This window comes from Symsagittifera roscoffensis, chromosome 4 (genome assembly GCF_963678635.1).
Source record: "Symsagittifera roscoffensis chromosome 4, txSymRosc1.1, whole genome shotgun sequence".
NCBI lineage: Eukaryota > Metazoa > Xenacoelomorpha > Acoela > Convolutidae > Symsagittifera > Symsagittifera roscoffensis.
The window spans coordinates 2,605,226-2,617,720 of NC_087065.1; the positions used below are offsets into that span (position 1 = coordinate 2,605,226).

The 12,495-nt window shown below is 36.2% G+C and overlaps 1 protein-coding gene across 1 annotated transcript in view; it reads right to left on the reverse strand.

Annotated features, from left to right (window-relative positions):
• The window catches only part of LOC134843608 (TBC1 domain family member 30-like), a 551,730-nt gene that overhangs the window by 2,147 nt on the left and 537,088 nt on the right, over positions 1-12,495 (reverse strand). The window contains exons 11-14 of the mRNA XM_063859765.1: positions 9,792-9,897; positions 8,418-8,739; positions 1,701-1,994; positions 1,128-1,145 (exon numbers count right to left, since the gene is read on the reverse strand). Of these exons, the coding sequence (XP_063715835.1) occupies positions 1,128-1,145; positions 1,701-1,994; positions 8,418-8,739; positions 9,792-9,897 (740 nt within the window). The remainder of the gene's footprint in view (positions 1-1,127; positions 1,146-1,700; positions 1,995-8,417; positions 8,740-9,791; positions 9,898-12,495) is intronic.

Here is a 12,495-nt window from a genome sequence, read left to right on the forward strand (position 1 = left end):
GATCCAAAGGTAAATTTTTTATTCCGCTGAGAAATCTGAAAAAAAATCCACTTTCGAAACTAGAAATTGTTTAGGTTTTTAGTGACCTTTGCAATTTTGCTGTTCGATAGTGGAGTTTGACTTCCTTTTAACAAAGCAAGCGAACCGAACTTATAAACAACAAAATTCAAAACGCGAAAAATCCCATTTTGAATGTGAACAAATTTTAGGACTTTTCTAAAACGACCTATATAATAGTATTCGCTACTTTCATGAACTCTTAACATGCACAAACGTAGTTCCATCTTACGAGAGCATTATTTTCAAATTATGAGAATATTTGGGGGGAGTTTTCTGGTACGACAGCTCAAAACTTGCTTATTGAATAAACATGATTCAACCTTGCTGCGCGTTTTGTCTTTTTTCTGGACAAATAATAAATAATTACGTCTTGAGAAAACTGAAAGAATAAAAAATAGACAAAGAGTGGTATAGAATTCAGTGCAATAACGTCCAACAGAACAGCATCTGTGTGTGTTGCTCTCAAACCTTGCTTGTCGGCTGAATGTTCACACAAGTGGTGCCTGCTCCACTACACGTACTTTTATACGCAGACCCCTTGTCACTCGATATATTCGATACAGCACCCCCACTTGACCTGTAGGGGGGTGCTCTACCTCTACTATCATGTCTAATACCACACGAACTAGCAGCACGTATTTTCACAGGCGCCGTGCGAAGCTCGGTCCCCAAACTAATGCATTGAGCACCTGGGTAAGGACTCAGTTGCACGCCGTGCAATTGGAATGCAGTTTTTACACCTTACAACACACCCAAAACTTAAGATAAGACGACATAGGAACGATTTCATGTGATCCATTTCCATTAGTAAGTTAAATAACATTAAAGAGCTTATTTGAGTTTCATTGAAACACATTGCAAACAAAAATCACCTAGACTATATTGGGTTTCAGTTTCAGACGAGGACGGTTGTTGAGGACAAAAACATGAACTAACATTACAAGGCTACGCAAGCAATCAAGCTTCGGAGGATGAAAAGTGCAATGTAACAAAAAAGGAACGAACAAACTAAATCTAACTCTAAATCAGAACTGAGACAGTAACAGAGTTGGAGGATAGCTACTTACCATTGGGGTTCTTTTTGTCTGCAAGTACAACATTGTTAGCCAAATGAACCAAGTTACATTCAATAAAATATCGGCTCAAACTTCAAATCAAGTCAAACTGTCTACTCACTCAAGAGACAGACATGCAACTTGTCTTGTATAACTTGTTGATAACTAGTCGGCTTTACACTTTTGAGTCACACTGACTATATATGTATCAACGCTCTCTTAATCTCTCGCCAGCGCAAAATGAATCGATCAAGTCTATCTCGGAAAAAGACTAGCTTTGTCGAATCATCACTCGCATTTCATAAACTTTAACCAAATTTTTGGCTCCTTTCCACGATCCCTCCCCCCCCCCCTTTCAGTCCAAATTGTATATTTTCCATGATCATAAATTACTTCTGCCTACTATTATGGCTATCAGCATTTTCTTGTCAAATTGCACGAAATAACAATTGGTTTGTTCACCATGCATCATTTCATATTAGTGTGACAATGTTCGAATAAATTTCCTAAACTTAAATTCAACACTGTGTGAGGGGTGGGGGTGTTCGAAAGAGGCAGAAAAGTAGTGATTCAATGTGGTCTAACCGTAGTAGATGACATGCACTTGTTGCATTCTCTGCTGCAATTTGGAGTACTGCTTCTTCAGGGCGTGGATGTCGGTCGACATCCTCTCCAATGGCGCCACCGAGGGCAGTCGGGGGTCGCAGGGACTGCTGTAAGCGCCTGGACTGGCATACTTCAACTGGTCTCCCGTGCCCCCACCGCCGGCGCCACTCGCAGCCCCCATTCCTCTCCCTCCTCCCCCTCCCCCCACTGACCTGTCTTGACTTCCCCCCACTCCAGTCTGGTTGAGACCAGTGCCACTTCCACTAGACTCGTCTACATAAATTTGTACCGTTAATCACAAGCCATCGTCTAAAACCAATTTCGTTAATGACGAATAATCGCGCAGTCAATTGATAATCGACGGTGAAATCGTCGCTAACGTTTTACTCTGATCGCAAATCTACAAAGTTGAACATATGTCCTAAAACATTTCCAAAAATAACGAAGAAAAGAATCTTTCTGGAGAAAATTGTCGCGGATTCAGACAAAACTCCCCCAAACTTTCCTATTAAAAGCTGCGAATCTTTCACTGATCTCTTAAAGATTACAATTACTCGGTTAAGGTCCGTCAGGATAAACTGTAGCCAAGGATGTTCCAAAATGCCATACAAACGTAGTTTACCTAGAATCTCCTCAGAAATGACTGGATTGAAGCACTTGACAAACTCTGGTTCTCCGCAATGATTGTAACGATACTGGTCAAAAATTAACCCGTGATTGGGAGAAAGGGAAATCAACTCGAAGCGCAAACTGTCGCGACTACTTCGATGTTGATTTTCGGGACACAACATACAACAGTATTTGCGGATTAAACCCATCGCATTCCAAATTAACAAGACCAAAAAAGGCAATAAACTGTTGTCGCTTTTGATTATATCTTATAACATTATCAAGGTTATTTGAACGCAATAATAAATGTAAATCAACTATTTTTGATTAACTGTAAGTCTAACTATCGCAAGGGCAAACATCCATTTTAAACTCAACTTTTCTCAAGTACAGAATTATAAATTTTCCAAAAGTTGAAGCAAAAAGCTTTGTTGACCAAATGATTCTATACCGTTTCTGATAATGTAAAATATCATGAATTTTTAAGTCCTGAAATTTTCAATTTCGTCAATTTCGAGAAAGTTTATAGAGAGTTGCAAAAAGTTCGGACAGACAGAAATAATTAAAAAGAGCAATCTGCCAATTTTGAGCAATTTTTGCATGCAAATTTGAATTTTTAGGTGACATTGAGACAAACTTTCAGTCTGAAAAATTAGCTTTTGCATGCAAAAATTGTCTGAAAAAGGTCATTTGCTCTTTTTAATTAATTCTGTCTGTCCGAACTTTTTGCTACTAATTATAAATGAGGAGAGCAACAATGTTTGATGACCTTGATAAGTTTTGGCGATAAATACTGTTTTTTCGATTTGACCATTTGAAAAAAAAGTTGCATGCGATATTCAACTTGGAAGGCATTTTTCTGAAGGTCGTAGACAAGCTGAAAACAACATAACGCAAAACAGCCAACTTGGAAAACACCGTAACGCAAAACAGCCAACTTGGATGTGTCAAACCACTGTACCGTAAAACGTTCGGCCTAGTTATTTTTTCCAAAGAAAAGGAGATTCGCATGGAAAACAATGTGAGGAAAACCGCATGGAAAACAATGTGAGGAAAACTGCATGGGAGAACAACAATATTCAAACAGCTATGAGCTATGGCCATTTTTACTTCGAAGTAAATAAATTCGAGAGACTCTAGGAAATCGACTCCAAAACATGAGTAAAATTTAAATGATTCTATTCCGTAGCACACTAAGGTATAGACATCAATACGGATCGAATGATCATACTAAACTGATGAAGTCATTGAAAATAGCTAATTGTTTTAGAAAATTTAATGCTTTGGCAACAACTTATACTGGGTAAAAAGGCTAAAATCAAAGCTTTACGACAAATCCAAAATATTTTAATTTGCGCACGTACAATTTCCTCGGTGATCTCGCTTGATGAAACTCATTTCGTCAAAATCTTTGAGTTTGAAATAATTACAAGACAAAAATCGTATGTTTAATAGCATCACATTGCTTCTTGATCTCGTCTAAGGATACGCAACGCGATTGAGCCAAGGACTGTACAAATAATTTGGTGTAACCATATATTGTTAATTTTCAAGAATTCATATTAAACTACTTAAAATATGCTCATCTTGTTTTTGCTTGAATGACTAACCAAAAGAGTGACTAGGAGTGGTCGGTCGGTTGTTCCGATCATTTCGCCCATCGGGGTAAGCAGGAGAAGACTTAGTTCTGTACGCATAATAAGTACCATTTTTAGCCGAGTATCGAAACTGGGTGTTTGTGGGGGGCTTGGGTCGCAGGCGAGACCTCACAAATGCACTTGGGGGATCTTGAGTCTCGTCTGACAAAATACGACGACGACAGAAAATCAAACTCATGTGAACAATAACTTAAAATTAATTCAGACTTTTTTGAAAAAAAAAACGACGAGATGCAACGGCACAGACAATAAAGATAAGAACCGAACACGAAAGTGACACGCTACACTGCTTGCTTTCAATCAACTGTGTTGAAGTAACAAAGAGTAATCTAAGAAGGTGCTCAACTCATCAAAAGAACTGTCAAAATATAAAACGCTTCAAGTCAAAGCTCGTTTTGAAAAACGGACGCTTGTTGACTTTCGATTCTTTTCACAGAAATACTAGTAGCAACAAAAGACAAAAATTGAAGAAAAAATAACAATTTTGCGTTGAAAGAGACGCTTTAGCATCGAATTGACACCAAAAGAGCGGAAAATGAGGGTCAAAACAGCAGGAAAAGTGAGACGCGTGATGGAAAATTAGGTAATGAGATTCACAGACCACACAAACTGTGTCTCCGTTACTTACTACGAATATATTACTAAATATGAGTTAAAAGGCAAACAAATACCACAGGTTAATAAAGAACAATATATGAAGCAGGATTGAGTTTGCGGTAATTAGTAAACTTGCAAAATAACTCCTGCAAAACATATTTAAAAGCCAAAACGGTTCAAACAGTCCCCAAGCCTGCTTGAATAACATTTTTCCTTCTTGAAAAGGCATTTATAAACAGATACGAAATAAGAGGATCGAAATCAATCAAATTCCTCGGTTTCGTTACACTAAAATTAAAGGAAAAATCGATGCAAATGTGAAGGCATGTTGGGTTGCCGTGTTCATAATCATTCATTAACTATTTAAGCTCTCAAAAGGCGCTCCCAACAGTGTATTGCAGCTGAAGATCAAGACACAGACAGTCAATATTGCAAAAATATTTAGTCTTTTTCCTCAAAAACAATACATAAAAAATGCACCGGGGGAAAACGCAATTAACAACCAAAACGAATGTACACCGTCAATAATTAAGGAAGCGTTTCAGAACAAATTTGGAATAAGGAGAAAATTATTGAAAGTAACTAAGAACAATAACGGAAATTGCATTCGACTATAGACCTAATTTGCTTGAGGGCTATTGCTAATCGATGGCTACCACGTAATGTTCAGGTAGCGAGTAGTGTTTAGCAGATGCTTTTGAATAGGTGATCACCGCATTGGATTCTTAGAGGCGCTCATTATCATAAAAAAGAACACATTCAGTGGGCAGCGAACAAAAAACAAGTTTGTAATTTGGAGCAAAATTGAAAAAGATGGTGCGTTTGTAATTCACACAACCAGCGGTCTTTTGGGATTTGAATGTCTGCAGCTATATTCTTCTAATTTATGGGACATGGCTTTTCAGAAGCGGCGAAATGCAATCGGCGCCCTCCTGGAATAGCTATAATGCAATTGGAGCAGAGCTTGAATTTGGCTATGTATAAATTGGACTTCAATGAGTCTGGGCTTGACAAGTCAGAGGTGCACTAATGACAGCTTTCCTTTGAATTCTACAATTCAATCTGCAAAAAAACAGACCATCGCAGTTTTACACTGGTGTAAATAGTTATGCAAAATTGAGTCTCCGACAATCAAGCTAATGCATAGAATCAAGTAGCAACAAAATTACTAAGATGGAAACGTAACACGTTTAAAACTCGCATCATTTTTGAGTACGAATTATCAGTAGAGAAACTTGGTCTGAACTGAATAAGCTTCTGATAAAAAAATTGATTGCGCAAAAACTAAGAACGCGTCATAAAACTTGCGTCACTAGACTTCAATAGACACCGATGAAAAAATCAAGGCAGAATTTTATTCTTGAAACTTCCATTTAATAAATTAAACAAGATGGTGGAAAATGATTGACATGACTCAACATTTTCAAGGAACTTCGATGCGAATTTTCTACATATCCAAAGCAAATAGATCAGAACTAATATTGATTCCTTGTCAGCTGGCCGTCCAACCTACAAATTCTCCAAAGGTTCCAAAATACAGTTATTTTGTAAAACAGAGATCGCCGGAAAAAGCAAAAACTTTAGGTCGCAACATTTCGGTTAACTAGTCTAAGGCGCAGAAAAATTTGGCCGCATAAGAACTTTTTGTATTTTGGAAGAGCTAGTACATTCATCAATTTTGTTCCACATAATTATAGTTTCTGCGATTCCCAGAGAATCTATGCAAGGCCATCCAACCTGTCTAATCATAGTCCGTTTCTCTAATTTCCCACATTCCAAACTGAGTTTTTTTTGCTGAACGAAGATTTTTGTTTGCAACTTAAGGCCTTTTTTGAGCTTAAAACTTTCACGTGGCACCACTATTGTTGCCCAAATCAGCCAGGCTGTGGTAAACCTGAAACTAGAGGTCAAGTGAGCGCTCTTCCTCACCCACTATCGTTACCATGACAAGAGATCGATTACATTACTTGACGATCACGAAAGAACGCCTTACCACTAAGCTAAGTGCCTCTTAAGCCAAATTACAAGACTCTGCCCATTTTGGTGTGAAATAAACAGCAAAAATGTGCCAAATGAATCTGATAAAACTGAACAACATCGTACAAGATTAAACTGACGCTAATTATTTTCTAGCGGAGAGAGGATCATTACACCCTGACTGATGCTACATTGTATGTGGATCTGTAATGAAATTACATTTGACTGAGAAAAAAGTTCGATGGCGTATCAATAAAAAAAAGTGCAGACACCATTACAAAACGAAAGGAGACCATGATTGCATGGGGCTCATCAATGAATTCACTTTGATTAATATTAACTATTTAATCAAGTTTTTTCAACTTTTGAAATACCAATGACAACAGTGCAGGCAGTTTCTTTTTAAGATTAGCTCCGCGCAATTGAATAAATAACGTGCAATTGAAAAACACAAACAATGTAATTGAAAAATAATCAGATTGAATTCGCTGTTTGAGAGGTGAGCTCCACTAAACCATGATCTCATTTAATAAATTGATAATTACTATTCAATTTAAATTAAACTTAGGAAAATTCAGAATTCTACAGGAAATATTGTCGATTGGAATAACAATCAGAACGGTATATTCAAGCATTATTGGCTGCTACTTTAAAACGTGACGGTTTTGACAAAACTCTAGACATAGACGACTATACTTGCAAAAATAAAATTGAGCCGCGGACAGGTAAGTAAAGAGCAGTGTAATTTTGATGAACCCGACGAAACCTTGGTAAGCTATATCTTAAAGCACGAAACAAATTTTGTTTCCTATAGATCAAACACCTCCCTATCAAAAAAGGTGCTCACATCATTTCCGATGAATGGAAAAGTTACTTAAAATAGATTAGATACCAGGAAAAAATTATTGTCATCTGGCTGTGAATCGTGGTCGAAACCTCAATGATTCAAAAACTGGAGTATGCACGAAAAAAATTAAATGTGTAAGGAATGTAGCAAAATCCAGAACCAGAAAGAGGTACAGCACTCACCATGCATGCAAGATATATCTGTGAGTTAACGTGGCAACAAATAACACAATGCCCATTTGAATGTATTCTCTCTTATATTGTTACTTTTTTTTTCCTGTATCGTAAATTGAAGTTTTTTTAAATAGAAGTTTTGAAAGTTATTTTAAAAGGTAAAGAAAAATGAACTTCGGGGAAATCTAAGAAATTCAATCCTTTTTCGAAAATAAAAGGCAATCATGTTTTTGAGCTATTCAAAATTTTTATTGAAAGCGACCTTAAATTGCCTTCAATTAACCCAAAGAAATTGAACTGAACTTAAACATAGCCCAAAAGACAGTTGGAAAAAAGTCAATAAACGCAAGAAGCAAAAAAAACTTGTTTTTTGACAAAAAAACTTCAATTATCTAATTTCAAAGTGAATAAAATCTATGACCTTGAAGCTCTTCAAATTCCAAGAAAAAATTTCTTTTTAACACCTTGATGAAATTAACTCAATTTGAGAAAACTGGATCAATAAGTGAATAAGTCGATTACGTTTTTCATAATGTTTACACTTTTGCTGTTCGATAGTGTAATGGGCTTTTTCTTTAACAAAGGAAATGAACTGAATAGTCTTTAAAACGTTCACGGACTCAAAATTCAAACCACGCACTATCAAATTTGAGTGCAAACAGCTTTTAAGACTTTCTCGAAAAAAAAACATACACACGACCTTAAAACTAGTCTCTACTGTGTTAATTGACAATTCAAAAGAAAGAAATTCAAGTTGATTGCAACCAATTCGACCGGCTACACAGGTTCTTAATTGGGCTGTACTAACAAACAGTAGTTTCAACTATGTGCTCACCTCCACTGAATATCTCCTTGGAGCCACTGTTCGTCCCGTTCTTCACAGGCGACGACGCACTATTGGCCGGCAACAAGAATGGGGCTGGGAAGCACTTGAGAAGTGCGTTGCGATCATCCGTGTCATCTTCATCATCGCTTTGCACTACTCTTCCCAGTTTGTCACCACTAGAAGATGTGGAGGCGGAGGAGGTCTTGGATCCTGGTTTGGTGACACCAGCAGACGCTGAATGCATTGGGGAGAAGGGGGTTATGTTGTAGGTGTATTTCTCTCGTAGTTCTGACACATTGGGAAGGGGAATGGGGCCCATCGAGTACATTGTCTGAAACAAAAACACCCCATTATCCCTCACAGCAATAACTTCTTTAGGCTATTTTTTTAAAAAACTTTTGAGTTTTTTTTAGTTCAGCTAGAGTAATTTGTATTGAATGTTAGCTGCGAAAATCAAAATAACAAGGCCGAAAAAATTGCATTCTAAAATTTTGTCGGATTTTTTAAGCCCGAACAAATTGATTTTTGCGCTTTCAAAATATACAAGCAGAAAAAACAGTAAATTTTTAAAGTTCATTTTAAAATACGTACTACAGTTGGAATGTAGGAAAAAGTAAGAGAAAACTAAGTTTTATGTGAGCTTTATTTCCACCGATTCATTTAAATAATTTGCATTAAGCCTACGATAACAAGCAAAAGCAGAACACAAAATTGATGTGAATTTTTCATAAGCTGTTTTGTGTTGAATCTCAATCAAAAACTTGTGAGCAGGTGATTAGAAGACGACATTCCTAAGGACGCAAAAATTAAATTAAATCCCCTGTTTTGAAATATTTAATAGGACGATTAAATCCTTCGGTATTTTACGATTGGAGCGCATCAAGAAAATTCATAACCAGGATTAAAATGCCACAATTTGTATCATCGTCTTCCCAATCATCTTACTAATAGATGTCATAACCTATTTTGACACAAGATGGAACTCAAGACGGAAAAATGTATTGTATCCAAAACAAATTTGTGCGATCTAATTAAAAGGACAAAAAACACTCTTGTTATTAATGTGAGTGAAATACAATGCTTCATGTTCCCTAAAACTCTTAGTAAATCCTATTAGACTGAATTTATTAACATTATTTTTAATTAAATTTTCCGAACAAATAAAGTAATTTGGAATGCTTTTTCTCAAAGTTAAAGGAAATAATCATGTTTTCGAGAAATACATCGAAATATAGGCTGAGACCTCGAAGCTGATTGGAGAAAAAGTATTTAATTCGCCGAACAAAGCAACAACAGAAACTACTTTTAAAATTGTCTCTATGATTTTTTGGAGTTCTGATTGATTGCATTTGACTGTGTGGGATGGAATGCTGTTGATATTACCTCGATGAGTTGTTCGCAGTCAATGAGGTCGTACTCGAACATCTCCTGCTGTACTTGTGCCATGAGAGAGTAGAACTCGTCCGCACTCTCCACCGCCAGAATACGACTAAAACAGCAACACGGCAGAGAATTAAGGGAACCCATTATGAAAGCATGGCTACTAAAACATGATCCACAAAAGCTTCCAGGACTTAACTCAATTTTTTTCAATTCTACGATGTTTTTAATGTGGTAAAAAACAATTTATTGTATTTAATACTTAACACTCTAGCATTAAAAGTGTACTTAATAAAAGCAATGGAGAGAATTTTAACGTTCGGTATTCGTAATTCGCAGCTGAAAATATATTTTTTCGCATAAAAGCTTTGAACACAAGCCTTGACCATGAAAACTACGGATTAGAAACAAGGGCATCCGTCTTTAAAGCAATTGAGCCCAGCGGCGAAGTCAAAAAACATTCAGCTAATAACATCCCGCGCTAAAAGAAAGAAAATTGACTAGGGACAAAAGAACATTTTGTTTTTTTTTGTCAAAATTCGAATGCCGATCAATAGAGCTATAATATAATAATAAGATACTACGGGCTTGACTCCCTGTGAGCTTTCTTTTGAGGTTATCAGAAACTTGAAAGAAAAACACCCTGCGCCATAGAGCCTTCCTTTCACTTCGTTGAGGTGTCGAGAACAAAATTAATTCAGCATAATACACAGAGTTGAAGCGGAGCTACGAAACAATTGTGGTACAACTGAAACATAGCATTGTAAGCTAGCAGGCAGAAAAAGAGACGGAGAAAACTTTTTTAAAATTCGAAAACAAACTTCGTCTATAAAAGTTCAGACATGGTTGTCGAATCACATTCAGTTTGAGAAAAACATGTCAAAAAATAAAACCACAACCTTTAAATAAGCAAAAACAAAATCATTTACCGAGCGGCAAGCAAGCTGAAATGATTTAGGTAGACGCCAGTTAAGCCAAAGACAAATAGCTTTCGACGAACACTTCAAAAAATGTACGCCTTAAACACACAGAAGCATAAAAGACTATTTTTGCCCTTCAAACGACGCAAAATGAGTACCAAGTCGATATATTGCATTTATGGAAAAAACGAAAAGAAAATATTAAACAAAATCAGAGCTGATAAACTTACTAATTACAAACTGACTTTCAACTATAAGTAAAAAGATGCTTTGAAGAAAAAAACACATGCTGAAGAATGAACGCCGAAAACAGTTTGAAGACATACAATGTTACAATTTCCCGAAAAAAAAACTGATTTTCAAGACATCGGTGAAACACAAGCTCCGTCCGGCCTTGGTACCTAGACTTTGTGTTTCTCTAGACCAAGTGAGATTGGCGTGAAAAATGTTAAGGTTCCTTAAAAAGGTCAAACTCTAATAAATTGGTACGAAAAGTTGTTTACGGGAAAAAGACTAGTTCCCACGAAAAGTTGTTTAAGGAAAAAGACTAGTTCCCGATTACAAGTACAATAGCTCTCGCAAGTGCAATAATCCAAAGCACTTCCCCGGGAAGTTATAAAAAATTGAGTATAGAGTATGATTTGTACCAATCTTTTTTTGGTGGTTTAAGACATTTGCGGTCCCCCTCCGCTAGTCCCATTTTCTTGCTAGACCCCCCTTCCAAAACTTGAACAATTGTTTTAAAACTTTTAGACCACAAATTGACTGAAAATATAAATTTTAAACACAGTAATCGGACAGATAAATTGGAAAAAATATATTAATTTGGAGCCACCAGAGATTATTTATAGACTACAAAGATTATTATTATAGACTTATATTTGTCGTAATTTGAAGTTTGAAAACTTAGCCAACAAGCAGTTGAAAAGGTGTACAAGAACAAGGAAACCGAAAAAACACGATCAAAAACGTTTCAAAATTTTCAACTTTCGAATTAAAAAATCACATAAAGCTCTTTGATCTTCAAATACTGTATATGATTAGCACTTTTTTCAGAAATTGTGAATTCTGGAAACTGAAAAATTTAAGTTCACTTTAAAACAAAAATTCATTCATGTTTTTCGTGAATTTTACATTTTTGTGGTTTGATAGTGGAGTTTGCCTTCATTTAATGTGGGAAATGAATTGAACTTAAAAGGAAACCAGCCAAGCCGCAAAAAATCATCAAATTTGAGCGTGAACAAATGCTTTATGGTTTTGCCAGGAAAACAAACGAAAATACGTCATTTTTTACAATTAATATGAAATATGAACGCTATTTCAGCCGAATTTATTTTATCAATGATTTTGAGCCGGAAAGTTTGTCAAAGTGAATGCAAAATAGCAATGCGACAATGCAAGTAGCAGACGCGTATACTCAATTAAACTGAAAGAAGTGACGAGCACGTAACAAATAAATGGTGAGAAACGGGGGCTATTCCCAGAAGCGAAGGACCGAATGGGCGATCGACTTATGGTAGAAAGACCGAAAACAAAAACTGCCGAAAGTCAATTATTAAAATCAATCAATTGCCGTTCAGCTGCATTCTATTTTGCTTCTTTTATAAAGAAACGCTTGGAATATAAATTTGCTCCAATTCACCGGCGGTCAGTGACAATATGAAACTTTTGCATATTTCTGCTGTTTTTATATTCGGCCAATATTAATATTAAGTCCCTGTTAATGTTTACTTTCTTTGCGACTTTCATGCTTTCTCTCGAAAATTTTGAAATACTGAAATCTGATT